Below are 23,801 nucleotides of genomic sequence, written 5' to 3' on the forward strand. Positions count from 1 at the left end.
CTTATTTATTGCACAATATAAACAGAACAGACATGAATAGTAGCATTATGGTTTGTGTATCAGGGACACTGGACTGTAGTGTCACTGAAAGTCCTTGAGTTTAACTTGTGGCACAGCTGTTGGGAAGTACAAAAAAGAGCACAGGAGAGTAAAAACAGATGAATACTTCTTAACAACTGGATCATTTCTGCTGGTGGAAAGTGAAAAGTGCTGTCTTGTACTTTACTTGATCTTTCAGTTTTATGTTAATGTGGATGTTGTAATTTAACTTAACTTGGGGCTGACTTGCAGTAAGTGCTAACTCCTCGTGGCTGAGATTGTAATCTTTCCCATCAAAGGGACCAGATGTTGCCATCAGATTAACATAAAGGGGCATGAAACAGCATTCACCCTGGTTCAAACGTGCAAACCAGCACCTTAAGGCCACTGCTGGTTCACCTTAAAGACTGGACCACTGCAGAGAGGAAAACTACAGTTCAGTATAACTCTAGCTGACACAGGACACACAGTGTGGACCACCCTGGGCAGATCACCAGTCAATCAGAGGACAGACATAGATCATTGGTCATTTGAAGATGAATTCACATGATATTTATAATATTTCTCTCACTTTACCAACATTAACACTCACTGTAGGTATAAATATGCCTACAAGTTAGATATGCAAGTATTTTAAGAGAGTTTAAAAAACCCTCATTTTTCATTTTTCAATCCATGAAACTTTTATTACATAATAAATATTTGCAGGAACGTGTGAAAATATTAGGCTCTGACTCGGTGGCACAGGACTTCTATAAATCAGTGGAGGTCCTGTGTAAAAGCAGTTTACCATTTAGATTCAACTGATGTAGCTCTGTCCACAGGCACCGTGAAGCCAAGATTGAATTTAGTCTGGACTGTCACAACTGCTGACTTACCTCTGTGTTAGTTTCACTGAAGCAAATCCCTAACATTGCCCTGGGCTTGATGTTTGCGGAGAAACAGTGTGCAGATCATATTCCCAGGCTTACCTGCTTGTATGTGTCAATAAGGAAAATAATGTAATGCGCCTGTGTTGACTTACCGTGCACAAACAAATTCCCAGACATCGAAGCTGAACACACACACAAATTAATGACTTTTTGTGGAGGATTCCTGAGAATCACATGGATTAGATGTGTATTCACAGTGTGGTGTAGTGGCGACACCGTGTGGCACAAATTTATATTTGCAACCTGCTGTCGGGAAAATGGCGTCTTTGCGCACTACAGTAATCTCCGTACATCAGTGTTTCTGTCACTCACTGTAAAAAAGTCTTCACCCTCTTACAGCAGCCTGAGCCACCAGAAACCACCCCCAGCTTCTGGGCTGAGGGCAGTCGGCCCATCTGGTGATTTCCTGCATTTGACTGAAAACAATGAGCAGCAAACAAAACACTGGATTCACTTATACAATTACAGAGCAGCCATATATATAAAATGTAGTTATATAAGAGTGAAGACCATGACTTACTAACTACATTGCACTGTTGCACCCTGGACCAACATAAACGCCAAGCATATCTTGTTTGATCTGGCTGTAGTGCTCCTGTTGAACAGTAGGTGGCAGTATAACGCAGTGGTCCGGCTTGTCACTTGTACAGGTATAAACTGGTGAGGGAGGGACTGTTTTGTGTTGAAGGTGGACACTGTATTGAAACGTTTATGTTTACTGCCTTTCACACCGCAGTTCTTGCTTTATATCACACTAATGTCGGTATTTGCTGCATATGTGTTCTTTTATAACAAAATCCTCTGTTTGGAAGTCGTGGACGGTCTAGTATTGGAGCCAAATTCTGTCGACATCCAGCAGATAGTTTTACTCACTACTGCATCACTGGATCTGTTTTGCATAGAAATGAATTTTTACATTCTCCTTCCTGTTCTAAGTGCATAAACACAGAAATTAACACCTGACCTGCACTCTCCCACTTGCCAGCACTCATGTAAAATGGAAAGCCGCGGCAGTGACTGCATACTTTTTTGCAAGTGAGCATCACTCTGCTATGTGAGATGAGTGACAGCACACACAGAGCGCTGTCAGTAGGATTTGCAAGTCAACGCTCAGATTTAACCTCTTCACTCTCCCCTCAGCGCGGATCGACTGCCTGAATTCAAAATCAGCCTGTGAGAAGTTGTTTTTCTTCTCGCTTGGCCCTTACAGCAGCAGAATGTGAGAATATGAACCCTCACGTTGACCTTGTCCAGGAATTCCGCGGGTGAATGCAAAGTTATCTTTCTGCAACAAGATGCCATGAAGAAACTTAATTTTTCTAAAGAAAAAAAGTCTTCTTGCTTCATCACCGTGTGTGCAATTTTAAATCTCATGGCCAAACTGTGTGAGCTGGTACATCCACAGATATTTGGAAAGTCGAAAGGAGAGTTTATTCCACTTCACTGCAAAGAGACACAAATCAGTCCATTGTTCTGTTTTCTAAAGAGCAAAATGCCGAAGAAAAGGAAAGGTGGACTTTCCCTCTTCCTGAGGTTACAACAGGTTTCGATGAGAACAGGATCCTAGTTCAAAACAGAAAGAAGTATTTAGCAAATATCACAGAAGTGTTTGATTCAGTATTGATCTTCAGGGTTGTGTTATGAGGTTTAAGCACCGGAGGAGACTTGAGTGGGGAAACAATGCACAGCACTGGAATTCCTGAGTTCCCAGATACACATGCCTGTGGGCGTGAATGTGTCAGCGTCTGTTTTATGTGTGCGTACGTGTGCGTATGTGTGTCACAGAGGGTATTTATTTGTATCTGCCTGCAAGGCGAAGAGGAGAGGAGGTGTGGGTATGTGTGTGACTCTGTGTGTGCGTGCGCATGTGAGCATGGCTGCTGCTGATGTGGGTCATTACCCCTTCTTTCCCCCAGGGGCCATGCAGCAGGAGAGGACAGAAGGGGAGGGAATGGATGGAGGGTTAGAGCAGAGGGGAGGATGGGAAAAATGGAGGGTGGTCAGGAGAAGGGAGGGTTTGAGAGTATGTGTGTGTGTGTGTGTGTGTGTTGGGGGGGTGGTTGGGTCCCAGAGGAGAAGAGACCAATAAATCACAGTGCCGTCTCTGCACTGACACCCAGCTTGTCTGATGAGGGACAGGGGAAAGGGTGGGGGCAAAGTGAGGCGGCAGTGAGGGGGTGAAGGTGGGTGGACGAGGGGTGGGGTTGCACCACCGTGACAACACTGTGGCCTTGTCTTCCTGTCACTCACGGCCACGAAGGGCAGGAACCGTTCTCGACCCCATCCCCAAGGCACTCAGGAAATCAGGAAGAGGCTGTTGGGGCTGGGAAGGGTGGGGAGTAAACAGGAATACCACAAAACCAAAAGTTTATGACCTGAACTAAAGCACTTTCCTCCAGCATCATCCTTTTTCCCAAGGGATGGCATTTCTAAAGAAGGGCTCTGTCTGCTGTTGAGATGGATGTTGTTGAACTAAAGGGAAAATCCAATCTTTTAACTCAGTTTCATGGTTGGAGTTCATTGATTTCTGTCCTGGGGTTTATTTTGAAATTAAAATTCTCTCCTTTTTAGGTAAATTTGAATACTTTAAGAACAGCTAGGAATTCACCTTTCCTTGTCAAAGGAGAAATGCAACAGGACTCAAATGCAACACGCTTTGTAGCTCCCAGGCATTGTTGTCTACAGAGGCTGTGACGTTATGGCAGAAGTTGATTTCCCTGTTGTGTCCATTGTTTGTACGTTTATGACTGTTGCAAAACGGTGGGTCCTGAAGGAAAGCGTTTGATTCTGAAGGACTGTCTCCAAGTGTTTGACATAGCTGACCATTTCTCAACTATCAGATCACACAAGAAGCTGTAGCACTGTGAAATGAAGTGAGCTACTTCATCTCATTTAGATTTGGCTTTTCATCGCTGGAATTGAAAATACTTGACCGGACGGCAAGGAGGGGCAAGGAAATGCATTGTACTTCAGCAGCACCATCAATTTTGATAGATTTGGGATTTTTCTTTTTAAGCTTGAATTTTACAGAGGATTTTATACAGGCCGGTACAATCCCATAACTGTCGGCGTCTATGGAGTAAGCATCAGACAGGTGAAGCGTATTGATCCAAGTGGAACATTGTAATAACCCGTCTCATCATGCTGCCTTCCAGTAAACAAAAGAAATGTGTTCATCTTTACAGGATATCTGTCCAGTAGACCTTGTCCAGTGTTGTTCAGGCATCATTTTTGGGCTAATATTAAACTCACAGTTTGACACTGATATTGCTGTTGGCAACCGCGAGGGAATGAAGTCATCTCTGAAGTTTCATGGGAAGTGAACTTGCTTTCATCACCTCATTTAAAAACACTCCCTCTGATGTTTTGCTGCTTGATGGTAATTTGCCCACTGTATGGATAACCCACACCTTGGCTTTCAGTGTTGTTCCTTTTTCTTTCGCCTTAAGCTAAGAAATTATAAAGCAATGTTGCTGCTCCCTCAGGTGCTTTCCACTGTTTTGCGCTCTGATAGAGGTGTGCGTGGGTGAGCATGGGTCTACTTACACTCAGCATATATGCATTTGGCAGGTTTTTCTCTTTGCAAACTCACATGACTGAGCTAAAACCAAAAGTTCCTGTGGTCTTATGACCGTTGTATCCTTTGCCACTGTGGGGCCATTTTGATGTCCCGTTGCACCGAGGCCTCTGTGGAGGAGAAAAGGGCACTTGGTGTATTTAATCACTGGAGCTCAGCCAATACACACACACACACACACACACACACACACAGATACACAAACATGCACACCTAGCGCACTTCTTCATCTGACCTGCCAATAGCAATAATACGTGTCCTTCACTTATCATTTTCTATCATCTATATTATTATGCCTCCCCTCAGCACAACACAACGCAGCCTCATACATCCTGTGCACCCACCCCGACCACCTACCCCCACCCCATCGCCCAGCCCAGCATGCACTTCTCCCCCAACACACACACACACACACATAGCAGCAGCAGACTGCAAAGCACTGCATTCCTCATGACTTTTTTTTTTCTAATAAATGTGATCCTAGAATCCGGGAGGGAGACCAGTACTGTGCATTAAAATTCATGGGAAAAAATGGCAATAAAATCTTTCTCTCTCTCTCTTCCCCTCTTTCTCTCCTTCCCTCTCCACTCTCCCCACTTGCTCCCCCTCACCCTTCTCTCTTTTTCATTCCCTCACTTGTCTGCTCAACACACACACACACACACACACACACACACCTTTTTTTTTCATCACCCGTGTGCACTCTCCCTCTCGTTCAATCTCTAACCCTCCTACTGGCTCGTCTTTCTCAGCATCCCCCCTGCTGTCCTTCATCCTTTATTCTCTTCCTCCTCCCTCCCTACCTCCTGCTCAGCCTTTCCTCTCGCTGTGTCTTTCTCACACACACACACACACACACACGTATATATACTCTCACACAAACACACACCCATCTATATTTTCCAACTCCACCTCTGGCAGGTTGTGATTTCCACTGTCAGAAATTGCTTTTTCAATATCTCTCTCTCTCTAATTATGAGCCCTGCTAAAGGGGTCTTGCCACCAGAATACCAATTTTTCCAACATTTCTCCCTTCTTCTTCTGAATTATCCTCCTTTTCCAGGTAACAACAATGCACACATTCAATATATACCCATGTCGTGTTGCAGTGTTATCACAATTTCTACTCCTGCAGGGTATTGTTGCCTCCTTGGGCTCTGATTTGCAACTATTTGGTCAGTTCCCGCTGGTCATGATTAATTTTTGACATCTAGGAAAGAACAGGCTGATACAGATGTCAGAGCAAAGTCTATTTATTTCCACGTCAACAAGGTCGAAATGGGTTGAAATATAAGACTTTTGGATGCATTGAGGGTTTGTGGGGAGAAATAGGAAAACCACTGAATCTTGATACAGCCGCCACACAACTCCTGGCATTTCCAATCACCCCCATGTGCCCAGGAAAGGGTTAACTTCACAAAGCGGTTGTAGCTTGCTTGATTGACGCGCAAGAGCATTGTGCTACCTGCGTCCTCCAATCAGCAGCCCGGTCAGCACACCCCCACGTGGGCGCCCTCAATTCTCATTGGCTCATCTCACCAGTGTTTACTGTGCCGAGGCCGAGCCCCACGTGGAGATCTCATTCAATCACTGAGCGATTCTTGTGAATCTTCATTTCTGATGCACTTTAAAAAAAAAAACAACAACAAAAAAAATACATATAAAATATCTTAATGGTGTGGATGGTTTTTCTGTTACGTCGCTATGAGCCTGGTTACAATGCAGCACTAACAAGAGAAGAAACTCAGCCAAGGTTTCTTTGTAAATATCATCAGGCTATTTGAAGAGCAGCATTGTGTGTGAATGCTCGATGCTCTGATTTGGCCTCCGTTCATCACTTAGACTGGGGAAATTATTTTTTATGTGAAAAGCAGCATATTATTATTTAGGGGGGGGGGAAGCAGCAAACCGTGTCTTTAGGTCGCCCCCTCCCTCCTTAAAGAAAGCTACTCATGTCCCATTGAGGGCTGCTGCTGCTGGTGGTGGTGGTGGTGGTGGTGGGGGTGAGAGAAGTGAGGGACTGGGAGTGTTGTGTGAAAAGAGTGCAGGCCAACGAGTGAGACAAAAGAGGCTGCGGCTGCGTTGAATGTGCTGGTGGTGTGTCCGTCTCCGAAGCCACAAGCAAACCACATTTCACCCCCTCTGGCCTTTATGCTCCACACGGAGGAAACACAGCGGAGACGCAAACGAGCTGCAATAATCGTAATTTGCTGCAAGCGCGAAGTTGAGGACTTTTGGAAGAAAGCTCCCCTGGACCGGGTGTTTCTCCTCTCCTCTGCCCGTCCTTACTACACGTCGGAGCGCGGTGCGGTGTGGGGCTGGAGATATAACCCAGAACAAAGGAGTCTTGAGGCGAGCCGAGACTAGCTTTGCCTCTACCTTTGAAACCAGGCCAAATGCTTCTCTGAGACCAGCGATAGTACATCGGCTGCTCGTATTTCTCGACGAAGCTTTCCGCCCCGAAAGGGAGAAAGAAGAAGGACAAAAAAAGAGAGACACACGTCGGCGGCTACAATGTTTCCTCAAAACCGACCACCGGTAAGTAGCTGCTGCTGCTAACAATTATTTTACACGGTTATTGTCTTACTACGGGGTCCTTTTTTAAATACAAGGTGCCTGTATTAAATAAAAAATCTCATTGAGCCTCAACAAGAAAGTGTGAGTGGAAATTGTTTGTCTTTGTCGTCCTTACGATGTATTTCTGGCGACTCTTTTGTGGGGGATATGTGATGCTCTGTACGGCGTTATCATATTTTATTATCTTTATTATCTCGTCTCATCTTTATCTCATGAAGGTCAGGCAGATTGTTGTCAGTGTGGGTTTAGTGAGGTAAACCCCCCACCCACCACACACACACACACACACACACACACCCCGCCCTCAAACAACCTCCAACTTTGCTAAGTATCTTTGTGTGTGAATTTCATGTTGTTGGTCTGGTCTCCAGCACCATCAGCTTAGAAACACGGAGCCTGTAGTGGAGTTGACCCAGAGGACGAAGTGTGTGTTTGTTTGGCCCTTCCTCTCACACTGTGAGGTGGGGAAGTGAGTCAGCTTGGCTTGTTGACACCTTCACCCAAAGGTCTGCCCTTCTCAAGTTTGCTAATGTTGTTTCTCCACGAATTCAGCTTCTGCTTTTTATTCCTTCTCAATCACATCAAGGCTGATTCATGCCCCTAATTTACCCATTTGAACGATTAAAAACTAGAAGCTGCCCCCCTTCCCAGGAAGCTAACCACTATTCAGTAACAGCTAATAATGTGCCTGTAAAAGTGAAATACAGATTGACATGCTGTCTGCAAAAATTCATGCTGTATGGCTTTAATTTGTTTCAGTCGAGTTAGGTGGAGAGCTTTTGAGCCGGCTGAAATACATAAACACTGGTCCTCCAGCTGTGTGAAGTATCAATTAAGACCTGCTCATTTGCCTAACCCTCATCTCCATCCCTCAGCCATGCCACCCTGCACCCCACCTCTGACAGTGTTTTGACATTCATGTCCCAAGCATTGAAGCCAGATTTTTTTTAAAAAAAGGAAACACTGTTAAATATAACTTGTACACTTACACTACTTTAGTTAATTCTTCTCAGTATTTTCATTTTTGAATCTTTTGTGCTTTTGCAAAATGTCAAATTTGTTGTACTTCTGTTTCAGCTTGTACTTTCTTTGAAATGATAAACCGATGTTGTGAATCCCCTTTATCCAAACATACAGCACATACACACACCAGAAAATAACACACACACCGACAGATGTGTATGTAGTGTAACTGACTGCAGGGAGGCAGGGCAGGAGGCAGACTGTGGGTCTGTGGTTTGCACTGTAAACCCAATCCCTCTCATCCAGCCTCTCCTCGCTGTGTTCCTGTGAGAGCTCCAAACCACATCTTAATGTATGGGCAGGCGTCCCGGGGTGAGAGGAGCAGACTGTGGCGGGTCTGGGTGGAATGTTTAGTCCAATGGCCCTGTTTCATTTCAACCCTCCACACATCTCAACAGCACCATGTGAGGCGCCCGTCCTCAAAAGTCTTCGGGTCATCGGTGCCTCGTTTGCACCTTGGAGTGAAGGACCACTCGACCCAGCGAAGGGTTTAATCTCTGAAACCCAAGGCTGACATTAACCTGTCATCACTGGAGACTGATCTGTTGTAGAAGTCGTGATCTAAATAAATTTTAAATTCAAAATTTACCTGCATGTTTAAACAGCACATCCTACAACAGTCTTTTTTTTTTTTTCCTCACATAAATACAAAACATGCAAACCACATTTTAAAGATTTTACTGGGCTTTAACCTTTTATTAAATACTCCACCAGGGATACTGTGACATAGTTTGTATGGTAGGAAGTGCAATGGACAAATTTAAATATCAGTCTGTGTTTTTAATCACTCTTATTATATGTACTGATGAAATACAGCACACACCTAAGCTGAAAATCTGCTCACCAGAGGTTAACAATCTGGGGTGTACAAACTACGTGAACATGATCTGGGAAGATTCTGGAAAATGCTTTAGGTTCTTGTATGTGGCCAGAGGATTTGGAGATTCGGTCTTATGCCAAATATAGTAAACTCGCTGAGTAGTGTATCGCACATGGCAGGCATGGCTGGCTGTCTTAGATCCTTAGTGTTCTTTCAAATCTGCCACAGTGGCAGAGACACACACGAAAATACTGTAGACGCAGGCAGAAAGGGATAAGAAAGAAAGCATAGCATCAGAACAAGACAGTAAATCAGGTTGTTAATATTTCAGCCCTTTACCAACCATTTTCTTCTTAACAAAGCCCTGGATTGGGGGAGGGGGTTGTTAAGACACTACTACTGTGGGAGACAACTTATTTCACCCGTGTTCTCCCTTCTCATCCTCCACGGGCACCTATCAATGGGATAAAATAGGTTTTTACAAATTGTGGTTTTATAGTGAAATTTGTATTATAAACATTCATTAGTTGTAGTTTTGGCTGTCGGTCATATCTATTATATTACTGTTTAACACTGTCACGGCCTTTCCTGAGTTGGTTGTTATCTACGCTGTCTATTGTATTGATATGTATATTGTATTGTTTCTATTGATACTGTAAATATCTATTAGATTTCCTGGGTTACGTCCTGCTTCAGCTTCATTAGAGCTGTATTTACTGTGTTTTAGCGTTCGGCCAGCTGTTAACAGTTCAATACATTTTAATTTTTTTTTTTTCCTTCAAAATGGATGTTTGACTGTTTGGGTTAACATGGAAAAGCTCAGTTTGTTTACCAGTCATGGATTTATAAAACTATACAAAGGCAATTCACAAACCTTTTTTTTTTTTTTTTTTTGTTAGTATGTTTATTAGACACAAAAATGTATTTTCAGCTCAAGTGTAACCATAGCTCAGATCTTTGTTTTGGTATCTCCTAGCTCCACTTATCAATGACGTGGTGTTTCCTAATTAATATCTAGCCAGTGAGACGTAGATTACAGTAGGTAGGACACACAGACTGAAGAGTGAGACTGAGGATGAGGCATTTTCTTCATCCTCAGAGCTAGCGTGAAGCATGCCTCAACTCCCCCGGTTCTAGCATGCTTTTAGCTCTTTATCACTGCTGTTGTCCAGCGGTGAGAGTGTGGCTATCGATTAGGAGCTCTCCTGGTTCTCTCAGCCAACGATTAGATGGAGAGAGAGAGACAGAAAGGAAAAGGCAGAAGAAAATGAAGGAATAGGCTGAAGGGATCTCAGGTTTACACAAGCTGTTGTGGAGGTGCGTCTCGGTGGAAGGAACAAACGAGCTGAGGGGGTTACCTAATAAAAGAAGGCACCTCCAGCAATTAAGCCAGCTGACAGGCAAACTGTGGCACCTCGCTAATGTGGGCTGACAGCAGGGAAATTTGAATAACGAGGCTTGCGGGAGGAAGGAGAGAGGAGTGAGGAGGTGGAGGGGGTCGAGGAAGAGGGGGGGAGTATGAAAGATGTGTGGCGCTAATGAAACAGGTGCCTGGCAGCCACTCCCCTCTAAGTGCAGGAATCACTGAGAGATTACCAGCATGTTCCTCCAGTGCAGAGCCAAGCAGATAGCTATTTGATGCAACGTTTGAGTGGGTGGGGTGGTTCAGGTCGGGGACATGGTCCTCTGTCTTTTCTTCCCCACTGCAAGTTGCTTTAACAATGCGAATCACTACTGAACGGTGACAGTCATGTTTGAATAATTTGATGTAAGAGGCTTTAACTTCCAAAGCTTTTGAGAAAGGACAGTGTATTGACATGTTTCATGGCCCTCTGAGATGGGGAGGTGTGTTTTAGGAGCGCGTGGGTGAATGCACACAAATACACACATTCAGAAATGCTATTCCGGGTTAGATCTACTCCCACAGCGTCCTTGGTGGTAGTCAAATGAGAGAGGGAGTGAGAGAGCTTGGTGGGTATTTACTCAGATGATCGACTCTGTGGGTAAGCAGTGTAATTAGTGGCCTGACTAATGGGCCGAGCTATATGAAGGGAGGCAGCAGCACAGTGTCTTCCCAGCTGAAGGAGACAGACAGTGAGTGAGCTCCAATTAAACAAATAAAACTGTAATCTAAACATTTGGTGAGGTATATTTTAGTCACATTAGCAGCATGGCTCTGTGGATGATGGTGTCTGCCAGTTGGTCAGTTGATCTACTGCTTTGATGCAGGCTGAAATATATCTGCCGTTATTGGGTGGATTAAGATGAATTTCTTCCTCAGACATCCATGGTCTGCAGAGGATGGACTCTGACGACTTTGTTGATCCCCTGACATTTCTCCTAACACCACCGTGAGATTCACATTCGTGGTTTTCAGTGAAACATCTTGACAGCTATTGCCTTCAAATTTGTTAGACATTCCCAGCAGGAGAATTGAAATCAATTTAGTGATCCCCAAAGTCATCATCACTAGAAATTTTAATCAGAACTTCTTATGAACAGATGCATGTAAGACTGATATTTTACTGTCTTGGTTGTACTGTGTGCTAATTAGCAAATATTTCAACCCTAAAATTATTATACACCATAAACAGCAGTATGTTAGCATGCTGACATTAGCATTTAGCTCTCAGCCCTGCTGTGCCTGTGTACAGTCTTGGAGATGGCATGAATGGCATGAATAAACAAGCTTCTTTGTTGAGTTTAAAGTTGTTTGGCTGCCGGTGGGATTTTGGTATATGATGGAAGCCATAATCTGGGCATAGTCAATTTTCAGGAATTTTAATGACGAACTCTGAATGTCAGAAAAGGAAGAAAAATTTGTGAATAAACATGGAAGTTTGGAAGATATTGTCTTTCTTTGATGCTGTATGTGACAGACATGTTGAGTGGTTAAAATTGCAACGGAAAGGAAGGAGGATTTGAAAGGTCACCCAAGAGAAATCTGTTCCTCCCTGCATCACTTGCAGCCTTAGGAAGAAGATGCAGAGCGTTCTTATAAGTGAATCTAATAGTCCTGTGGCCACACGGCCACATCATAACAGAGATGGCCCCATTTCAATTCCATTAGCGAATTATGCATCGCTGTAAGTCAATGTGGGTAGTGAGGATTCAGAAACATCTTGTAGATTCCCATCAGTATTGACGTAGGAGCTATGTCATGTGTGAATACAATAAAGTACATGTGTGCTTGTAAATACTTGTGGGAAAACTGCGTCGCGCACACATCCAATTAGTGTTTGTAGTGGGCATGTGTGGGTGTGTAGTCTTGTCTGTATGTGTATGTGCGCACATGCTTTATTTTTTGAGGGTAGGGGGTTAGAGCAAGGATGTGAGGTCATGGTGGTTTGCTGCTTGTGGTGTAATTAGAGGCAACTCAAATGAAAACAGGAATGATTTCATTCAGGGAATGCCACAATGTTAATGGTCCCTTCATGCCAGAATTTAATGCATGCGCTGATTCAGTTTTGCTGCACCATTTTTTTTCCCACATGCATAAATTAGTTTGTGCATTTGTGCACGTGTGTCATTCATGGGTTGTCTTGCATGTGACACCGGGTATCATGTTTGTGCAGAGCATATCACCTGATCTGCCATCTTGCAGCCTTGCCCACATAGTGCTGTGGTTAATGTTCAGCTGTTTCTCAACAGTTAACATGTCTAAAATGGGCTTATTGGATTGTTTCCACTATTCTGTCCCACTGAAGTGTTGTGGAGTTTCGTTAAATCATTTCTCTCCCCACAGACGACTCTTTTTTTTTTTTTTTTTTTTTTTTTTTTTCCCTTCTCTCTCTCTTCATCATCAGGTCCTCATTTAATAATTGCAATTCATTTAGGCTTTCCTGGGCTAAGACAGTGATTAGTTTCAGTGTGTGTGTGCCTGTACATCTAATATGACAGGGTCATATCTGGGGCTTCTGAATTAAGCCTGTGTGGTAGGTGTCCTTATACTGGTAACTTTGGCCTTTATCTCTCTCAGCTGGCTTTCTGCAGCAGAACGGATCACAGCAGCACTGGCAACAACACGAAGCTGCTCGGGGGCTATAAACACCTCTACACTGATTTATCTGAACAGTTGAGTAATCAGATGATCTCTAATCATATCAGACAAAAGCTTTCCTTTCTCACGCTGGACCATAATGTCATGCAATCCTTTCTCAGCGTTACAGAAGCTGACTTTACAATCGCATGAGAAAAAGATTGTGTGATTGTGTAACAGTGGTTTTCAGGTATGGTTTTCTGTGTAAGCCTTGTTTTAATAAAAGCCCATGTCATTTTGCTTGTTTACTTTGGCACGAAGACACTTAAGGGATTCGGGGGGGGGGGGCTAATTTACCGTGGGATTATCAGGTGAGGCTTCCAGCCAGATCAGGGGAGGGGATACGCTTAAAATCCATGGTTCATGGAATATGTAGAGTATTAGATAAGGAGTTATGTATACTGGAATAGGATTCTTTTATTTTTTTTCCCGTGTTACATGACAGCATCTGTCACATGCGTCCATTCTAGTCCGGTGTAAATCGTAGCAACAACCCTAACCAGCAGAGTGGAGTTGTGGGTAAGGTCATGAGTGGCTGAGACAGTAAAGAGACTGTTTTTGTCCCTTCCTTTGAACATTAGAAAATAGACGAACCCTTTCAAGCATTGTCCATTTCAATGGAAGGCGCTTCCTTTTCTTGTACCTGTCATCTGAGGACATGGCTGTGTGGGGGGAAAAAAGAAAATCCCTGAAAAATGTTAAAAAAGAAATGTGAGGAAAATGAGTGAAAAAGAGAAAGGACAGTCCCCTCTTTCTTCCTCCTTCCAGCCTCCTATAAAATGGCTTTAGTGCTCTTTTTTCCCGTGAAGAGTCATTCCTCTGTGTGATGAGTGAAAGAGGAGGTGTGTGTGTGTGTGTATGTGTGTGAGTTTTGTGTGAGAAAAAAAGTGTGTGTATTTTTGTGTGTGATGGTGGGTTTGTGTATGGAAAGGGAAAGGTGTGTGTGTGTGTGTGTGTGTGTGTGTGTGTGTGTTGGGTGGGGGTGGGGGTGGGGGGGTGTACTCTGGGAGGGGGATCTGGCCGACGGATTGAGTGCAGCTTGTTAGAAGGAACAATGAGGCCATAGCCTCTTTCCTATCTTCTTTTCTTTCCTTTGCTGCTCTTCCTTCTTCCTTTCCTTATGTTTTCTTTTCTCTCCCCTTTTTTTTTTTTTTTTTTTTTTTTAACATTTTCTTTCAAAACATATTGAGCCTCCTGATATTTTTTTTTTTGTGTATATGTTCTGGTTTATCTGTCCATTTTCATTTTCCACCTGCCTTCTAGTTTTCTCCCTTCGTCTCTCCTCTACTCAACAGTCTCCTCACACCCTTCTTTACTTAGGCTTCCTTACACATAGACTATATGTATGGACTGTGAGTACCGACCCTCTGCTCTTGTGCCAACATGCAAATATCTTTAACATCTTTCGTACACTCCCCTGGTGTTCTTTTTGGCACTGGAGTTGAGTGATGTTGTGATTAAGTCACTAATTAAACATCATTAATGCGTGACAAACATTGCTGATGTGTAGGACATTGAGATGAGACGTGTGTGTGTGGGGTGTGTGTGGGGTGTGTGTGGGGTGTGTGTGGGGTGTGGTGGTTTTTCTTTTTTTTTTTTAATCCACATGAATCATTACTGCTGTCATTCAGTTCTACCCACATGTAGGTACCTGTCATTGAACTCGACTTATTCACTGGTTTGTTTAGCCGCGAAGGTGGGCAGTTTGTCTTTGGGATTATTTTTGGGATGTTTCATTGTGTTGTCCTGACCTGTAGGGTGTGATTAAGCCAAACCTCCCAACTGGAAGTGAATTATGAAAAATTAATTGGCCATCTAGTTCTTTTACATTCTGCATCCTTTTTAGCATCATTTCAAATATCCAAGCATTAAGGCTGGTAGAACTCCAATGATTAAACATATTTTAAAGTCTTCCCTATACACATTTAGACCTACCCAGGTTGATATGGCTGCTCTGTAGGAAGTACATGGCATATAAAAGGGACAGGACACGTTAAGCAAAGGCAATAGTCCCTAGGTGAGACTAGGTGGGAGATGGAAGAAATAAAATCAACAAACATTCAAGGAGGAATTTCTAAAAATAAATATGCAGAGCTGTTTCTTGGCTTATATTCATTCCAAGTTGCACAAAGAAATTGAGAGCGTTATAATAATTCCCCCAAGAGCCTAACAAAACCTAGCAAAGGTACATGACTGCCAGTTAAGAATATGCATAAGAGAAAAATTAGTTGCCCTCTGCCACTACCTCTGAGAGAAGAAATATTGCTTCAGGGCAAACTCAGAAAGTTTTCAGCAGTGGTTGGCAAGTTGCATCTGCAGTCTGCTGGAGTTTAAGAAAAGAACAGTTGTGTCCACTCCCCAAGAAGGTCTTGCACATATTTTTAGAAAATGTACAAATCTGTACAAATTCAATGTGAACAATAAAAAAAAAAAAAAAAAAAAGCCACCAGATATATTCAACAGTGTTGTAGTTGTTGTGAAATAACTGAGGTATCTGGACTTTTAATCAGATATTACCTTTTTTTAGCCATTTTTTTTATGACTTAATAGCATCTTGTAAAATTCAGACATTGAGCAACCCCACTTGGCATTTAGACATGAAAAATACTCAGTTTGGAGTGAGCACTCATTTACTGGGTTGTTGTGACCTAGTGTTGGTGTTACGTTTATTTACTGCTCAGATACTGGATCAAAACAACTGTTTATGTTGATTTATATCTTTATTTTTTTCTACCCTGCCCGTTGTCGTCAGTGCTGTATTGACTTAATAGTGGATCAGCTTTATCCCAGTCTATATGCTATGCCCTTAAACAATAAGTGGTTCATTCTAAAAAGAGTAAAACCTGTTTGATGGCAATTAATCTAATTAACTAACAGACTCATATTAAGATTACTCGGTGCTTTTCTGCAAGACAATTACTATGCAATAGTTGTCACTTAACCTCAAAGTCATATGTGACCATTGTGAAGCCTGTGAACCGGCTGTCTCAGGCCTTGTCAGCTTCTGCTTTGTTAATTTGACGAAGAGCCAAACAGACGGACAGACCCCTCCTCTCTCCCAGTCCCACTCTCAGGCTCTTTTTGTCTGCCTGTCCTGCAGCATTACCGCTATGGCTGTAGTCTCCTAATTGCTCTGGACCCTGCAGAGAAGGAAAAGCAAGCACAGGGTTTGGGAAGGGTCCTCAGCTCTGATGGGGTCCTTTTTTTTTTTTTTTCCCCCTCCCACTTTTCTATTTCTGTCTTTATTTCTACATATAAACAAAATGTGCTCGTTTGGCTAGGAAGTTCTTGAACCTCTTTGGCCTCCCATCCAAGTTGGTGACCTACAAACATCCGGTTTTGCTGGCAATGATAGTGTCTCCTATTAAGCAGCCCCTCACAATGCAGACAAGCATGCATATATGGTGTTCATATAGTTAAATCTTTTCTTCATGCACGTGTTTGGTAATGTAGATTTTGGTCTTTAGTTTGAAGAAACCAAGTTAAACTTAGTCATGCAGAACAGCCTTTCACCTCATAGTTTATAATTGTAAAAAAAAAAAAACATTTAGTGTGTTTCTCAGTTAAATTCCTAAACTGGCTGTCTCTTCTTTTCAGGCACCTCTGCAACCACCCCCGGGGTCCTCCGCCTCAGTGGTGGCAGCTGCAGCCGCAGCAGCAGCGGCAGCATCGGGGGCACCCCAGTCTCTGAAACTGACCTATCCAGAAACTCTGGACCGCATCAAGGAAGAGTTTCAGTTTTTGCAGACCCAGTACCACAGGTGGGTGTGTGGGTTTTTTTTAAATGAGCGTGTGCTGGAGTTTCCCCTCAAGTCTCCCTCTGTTGCCTGGGATTCAGACTATAAGCAGCACTGAAGAAAATGGAAAGTCCCAAAAATAATAATACGTTACCTGTGCTTGTTACTTCAGATGATGAAATAGGATGAAGGAAGGCTGCTTTGGATAATAGATCCCTGATGTTAAGGCCTGTCAGATACCAGAGCACTGAAAATCAGTTTATGACACTCAGAGACAGGAATTACAACTATGTAATGTATCACAGCAACAACCATTTTATGATCTGCCTGGATGACTGAGAGGATTTCCTAATTCATATTACAAAGTCACCATGAATGTGAACGTATTTGGTTGGTCAGCACAGTGTGCTGCTGTGCATTATTTTGCAGTTCACGGTGGCAAACGTTGAACTAGGTTCAACTGTTTATCCAAGTGAAAAATAGTTGTTTTCACCCTCTTTTGCTCTCTTTTCTTAAATGTATACACACACACACATGCACTTGATCTCTGACAGAGATAATGCAAGTCTAGGAAATGTTTTGGCTAACTTTCTTGGCACAGTTTCCTGGAGCAATATATTTACATATTTTTCTTTCTTCTGGAACGAATGCATACATTAGCTCAGGTATATAATATATAAGCACGCAGACTTTTTGCATGAGTGTATGTATGTTTGATGTGCAGGAATGTGCCTAAAATGCCTTTGAATATGGGATTTATATTGCCTGTGTGATCCCAGCCTTTTCTCTTGGTCCCTTCCTTTCTCTCTGCCTCCCTCTCCTCTCAATTCTTGACACCTTCACAGCCCCCCCCCCCCCCCCCCCCATGCTTCTCCTCTCATCCTGCTTTGATTTTAACTGGTCAAAACTCCCTCTCCCCCCTTTCAAACTTCTTTTGTACGCCCCCTCTGTCCACAGCTTCCCTAAGCCCTGTGGTGATGGCTGCTTCCCCGACACACACACACAAGCCTGTGTGTCCGTTGTCCTTTTCCCTCCACATGCTCAAACCTTCATCCAAAGAATCCAGAGATTCATCTAATTGTATGAATACGTCTATGTTACACACCTGAATAGGACTGAAATGCAGTCCAAAAAAATGTACGTACATGCTCAGGAAGGTGTGTAACTCATCCTGCCTTTTTTTTTTTTAAAAAAAAGAAAGTTCATAGAGTATTTGCAGTATCCCTGTCAACCAGCAGTTTGAGAATCACTAGCTTAGACAAATCAAGCCATTCAGTGAACATGAGTCACCCTTGGATCTGTGGGTAGAAACACTGTGATCAGCTTCTCTGGCAACAGATCAACGTTACACATCGTATTACAAAACACCCAGAGCATCACCTCTTGCCAAGCACTGGTACTGAGAACTAGCAAGCAGGATAAACAATAAATGAATGATGAGATTAAGAACACGATTGGGAGCAAGAATGAGCTTGTGATTCCATCTGCATTTCCAGTGTCAATAACACCGTGTGCTGTTTTAACAAGCCTGGTTAAGGTTTCCAGGAAAGATTGTTTAACCTTCCTGTGGATGTCTCGAGCTGCCCATCGCTTGTTAGGAGCATAAAACACAGACGATTAAAACACTGCAAATATAACAATAGTTACATACTGCTCAGAAAAATTAAAGGAACATTTTAAATCAACATCACTTGCATCGTATAATTTGCTTTAAGTGAAATGACATAACCGTCAGTGAAAACCAAAATCATCAGCCCGTAGAGGGCAGTATCCAAAATCGCACTGAAACCACAGGCTCATCCTAATTAACACCAATTCATAATGTGACTAGAAGTGTGTATAGCCCTCACGTGCCTGTATGTACTCCCAATAATGTCCTCCCAGACCTGGATCACGCCGTCAGTGAGCTCCTGGACAGTCTGCGGTGGTATTTGGGTGGTGTCAGATGCACCAAAACATAATGCCCAGTAGGTCCTCGATTGGATTTAGGTCAGGGGAACATGAGGGGCAGTCAGTGCCATCAGTGCCTCAATCATCCAGGAACTGCCTACACACTCTGGTCACATGAGGCTGGACATTGTCCTGCACAAGGAGGAACTCAGGGCTCGCTGCACCAGCGACAGTCGCTCTGAGGATTTCATCCCGGTACCTGACAGCAGTCAGGGTACTGTTGGCTATAATGATGTTAAAGGCAGCGTAAGGTTCATCACCTCCAGACTCTTTCACGCCTGTCACATGTGCTTAGTGCAAACCTGCTCTCACCTGTGAAGAGAACAGAGCGCCAGTGGCAGACCTGCCAGTTCTGATGTTCTGTGGAGAATGCCAATCAAGCCGCATGGTGCTGGGCTGTGAGCACAGGTCGTAATAGAGGATGTTTGGCCTTCATGCCGCTCTCATGTAGTGTGTTTCTGACAGTTTGCTCAGAAATGTGCACACGAGTCAACTTCTAGGCACCACCCCCTTTTTGAGAGTTGCCTTGCTTTGCACTCATTGCACCTGTTGTCCTTTCATTTGCACAGAAGTTGGTGAAACTGATTGACAACCATGCATGATTCCCAAATAGACAAAATCATTTTTTTGTTTATATTTGCCTTACATTTAATACAATTTATTATTATACCTTTATCTTTGTTGAGAATGTGCCATATTTATTGAGTAAATGTTCTGGTCTGTGCTTTTGAGTTGCTTTGTCTTATACTGACAGGTGTTTCTAATATTTTGTTCACTTTGTTTGCTGTGACTTTGGGTAGACTAAATATTAGCTGAAGTGTGACTAAGTTTATAGGCCAGTATTGGGTGTCTTATAATTTATTGCCTGATGGTTAGCTGATGTAATTTCTATTTTTTTGTCATGATATTTAATGGTAACTCTCAGCTGAAATGGGGAAACTTCTTCCCTTAGCTTTAACTGAGGGCTTTTTGTGTTTGTGTGTAGGGCCAGTCATCAAGGAGCCCAGTCATGTGTGTCAGCTTCTCTTGAGCCATATTCAACTTTCAGCTCATAAAACAGCCATTATACAGTAAAAACAAGAGTTATCCTTTAGAAACAAAAATAGCAATTCCATACTGCTGTAACTCTTTGAGGCTGTTAGATGCCACTTTGCCTATCAAACACAGTCCTATAAAAAGCCAATTTGGCAACAGTTTTGGACAGAACCAGACAGATAATGGTCAGCATGATTAGCAGTAGCCTGGTTTTAGTTCAGCAGTAGACAGGTTGACCCACTGACTTCAGGCCACACCTTCATGTAGTCAGAATACTTGCTATTTAACCCTGCAGAGAATACAGGACCTGTAGTCCCACAGAGACAGACACAAACACACTGACCTATTCAGGCAGACTCAGTCGCATGTGCTCACACACACACACACACACACACACGTACACATTTACAGACCTCCCTAATTATCTCTACACACAAATAGATGTTGTCCCGAAATAGCAGGGCTTAGTTGTGTATTTTGGCTACGGAGAAGGTGGATGGATTCTGGTAGATGCTGGATTAGTCGGCAGGAAAAAGACGGAGGGAAGGGATTAACGCTGATCATGTGCAACTGTGTGTGTGGGCAGGAGGACGGATGGGTGGGTGGGTCAGCTGTGCTGATTTTTGTTTTGTGTGTGTGTGTGTGTGTGTGTGTGTGTGTGTGTGTTTAACAGGCTGTAATCAGCAGACTGAGGGGAGATGGGAGGAGTTGCTGACACAGGGCTCTCATTACTGCAATTCTGTCTCTATGCTTCTATAGGACACTCCATGACATTATGCATTTCTTAGTCCCTTACCCTGACCTTAAAGGTCACAGCTTAATCTCACCACTAGCCCTTACCTTAACTTTAACCTCCACCTAATTAAACCTTGAAACCAGGTTTTAACCCTGAAACAGCTCAGCACTGAAGACTGGCAAAAATATCCTCGGTGATGGTTTCAAATTAAAAAATTGTTGACACAGCTACATCAGCATATCAGCCATAGTGCAAGCATGTCTGCATTCACCACTAACATGTGGCCACTCATCACTTAAGATTCTTTCCACTTATCTCTGCCTAAATACTACACAGCACTTGTAATGACACTTGCTCAGGGTGTGTGTGTGTGTGCATGTGCGTGTGTGTGTCATCCTTAAATATTTGGCTGTCGACAGTTTAAATACTAAAATTTGCCACAGTGACGGGACTGAGAGAGACCAGTGATGTTTCCCAGACGTGTAGCACCTTTTTCCACACAGACCACATGCCAAACTTGTCTTAAACCCTGTTCATGTAAAACTGATGTCACTGGCTGATCTCTGCTCATCGTCATTCACACTTGATGAAATAATTGAGTTGATTAATGGGTTTATGGTTTTTAGAAGTCAAAAATGCCAAATATTGGCTGGTTCCATCTTCTCAGATGTGAGAAAATGGGACAGTCACTTCCTTTACTGAAATGAAATACTCAACAAATAAACTGTTCATTGCACCCCCTCATTGACTCTAGTTTGTAGCTTTAGAATCATTCATATCACAAATAAATGTAATGAAGTGTGTGTGTGTGTGTGTGTGTGTGTGTGTGCGCGCAGTTATAATTGGATAAAATATCAGGGATCTTCTGTGTTTAACTGCTTGTCAGTCAGTCCCCAAATGATGAGATGACATTTACTTCAGGGAGGGCTGATGGTGTGTGGTTGGTTTGTAGCTGTGTGTGCGTTTTATTTTGTGGCTTGGTGTGATGCAACCTCTTGCTGTTTAATTGTGCGTGTGTCTGGTAAACATTTATAAAAGAGCAGCCCTTACAGTGAGTCTGGCAGGAGCGAGGGGTATGGTTGGCCCGCTATTGTGTTACAAGAGCCAGGATTTGTGTGTGTGTGTGTGTGGGTGTGGATGTGTTTGTGCACGTGTATGTCTGCAAATGCACGGCTATACATCATGAGGATAAGTTTCAGTTTTGTACAATGAGTGCGGGGACATTTTGGCAGGTCCTCACTTTCTTACACACCTTCAGGGGGCCGTTTGAGACTTGGTTTTAGGGCTATAGGGGTTAGATTATGTCAATGAGTGACCTCATAAATATAGCTTTACAAATGTGTGTGCATGTGTGTTTTGCTCTTGTGTACGCCCTTGAGAGATGATGAAACCGTACACAAGCAAGTTGGGTGGGTGTGTGTGAGTGTGTGTGTGAGTGTGTGTGTGTGTGTGTGTGTGTGTGTGTGTGTGTGTGTGTGTGTGTGAGAGAAGAGAGGGAGAAGCTGAAGGCTTTTCCAGTGGAGCAGAGAGGAAAGGTTGATCAATAGTTAATGAGATGTAAAGTGAACAGTCACATACCTGGAGGCTTCAGGGCTAAATGGTCCTGACACTGTAAAGGCATGACACTGGAGGAGTCACTACATGGTTCCCATCAGTGTGTGTGTGTGTGTATATGCATGTGTGATGCTGCTATTTGTGTATCTGTGTGGTACTCCTGTCACGTTTTTATGCCTGTCTACCAAGACAGTGACTGGCTCCAGGCTGCAGAACAGTCATAAATATTATAAATATTGTAGGTGCATGCGAGAATCAATAAGAATCGAAGCTTATTGCTGAGAGGTTATGGCAGAATGTTTTCAGGAAAAAAAAAAACAAAAAAACCCTACACTGATAGTAAATGATTCGCAGGGCGTATAAAATTTCTGCTACATTTTATTCAGATGACAGTAATAAAAATTAAGTGTTAACATCTAAGGTAATTAGGTAATTGATGAATCATTTGTCCTTTCATTAACCCCAAAACTCAGGTTTCAACTACTTAAATGGTTTGGTTTTTTTTTTTAAATGTATCAAAACAAGCAGTCTGAAGACTTGTGAAGGGCATTTTTCATAATATTAATAGACCTAAACATTTCACTCATTAATCAAGGAAATCATGAGCAGATTAATCTGTAATAAAAACTAATCGGTACTTTTAGTCCTGGGTATTGTTAAAGAGAAGTGTTAGCACCAGGGCTAATACGATACCTTTATGTTTAATTGTGTCTTTGCATAGACATTGGCAAACAATGATTTATATGAGGAAATCAAGGACACTTGACTCTCCTTGATACAGTGCTACAGACACAAAAATCAACAAGCAGTTATTTTTATGGTCAATTAATCTGCCTTTTTTTTTATTTTTATTTTTTTATTTCACCTAATTTTCTTGCAACTACAGACCAAAAGCCAGAGAGAGAAAATCACTCTCATCACGAAGACTAAGCAAACCAGAAAAGCCTTTTTTTGTACTTCTCTAAATATGACAATTAACAGCTTTAACTAGTGAGTTGTTGGATCCCTGTGTTCTTGTCACACAGATGATTGTACTGTATTTTATCAAGAGAACTGATGCAGTTATCACTTTATCACCTGTTTTTGAGATTGTTGGTTTGTTGGCTTTTCATACCAGTACCTTTTTGTGAGAAGACAGTCAATGTTCTTTTGAATCCCTGTGAACACAGTTAAAAAAAAATACTCACATAATGAAAATAAAAGAGAAGTGTTTTATAGAAGAGAAATAAGAAAAAAAAGAAAATGCAAAATAATCAATGAGGGAGCAGTGGAAGTAAAAATATTAAGAAAAACAAACAGTGGGAGGGAAAGAGTTTTTTACATTTACATTTACAGCCAGTAGCCTGATTCAAACATGCAGTCGGCACATTTCTACAAAGTCCAGGATCTTAATTAGATGCTTCAGTATCTGTAGGCTCTCATTAGAGAGTGTCTGTATGCCTGTGTTTGCTTTGCAGGTTGGTGTGTGTTTGTGGGTGTACCTACTGTATGTGCTCCAGTGCAATTGTTTCTCTGTCTACATACACACACAGTATAGGCTCTAAGTTTGTGGGTTTATTGCACACACACACGCACACACAAATGCTTCCATGTTGCAAGTGTTGTGTTTGTGTGTGAGCGAGCATTCCTGTGTGTGTTCACTGACAGAGCTGTCTGAAGGCTGGCAGGCTGCAGATTTGTAGCGCATTCGGCTGATCATCTTATCTCCTGTCACCGCCAGTGAAAGATTGGAGGAACCGAGCCCACCGTGGCAAGCAGACACACACACACACACACACACAC

At 42.8% G+C, this 23,801-nt stretch overlaps 1 protein-coding gene across 2 annotated transcripts in view; it reads left to right on the forward strand.

Annotated features, from left to right (window-relative positions):
• The first annotated feature begins 6,594 nt into the window (after nt 1-6,594).
• tle2a (TLE family member 2, transcriptional corepressor a) overlaps nt 6,595-23,801 on the forward strand; it is a 37,214-nt gene continuing 20,007 nt past the window's right edge. For both annotated transcript variants that reach the window (XM_026305221.1, XM_026305222.1), the window contains exons 1-2: nt 6,595-7,086; nt 16,605-16,768. In XM_026305221.1, the coding sequence (XP_026161006.1) occupies nt 7,063-7,086; nt 16,605-16,768 (188 nt within the window). In that variant the 5' untranslated portion in view covers nt 6,595-7,062. The remainder of the gene's footprint in view (nt 7,087-16,604; nt 16,769-23,801) is intronic.

The sequence above is a fragment of the Mastacembelus armatus genome, chromosome 4 (assembly GCF_900324485.2).
Source record: "Mastacembelus armatus chromosome 4, fMasArm1.2, whole genome shotgun sequence".
NCBI lineage: Eukaryota > Metazoa > Chordata > Actinopteri > Synbranchiformes > Mastacembelidae > Mastacembelus > Mastacembelus armatus.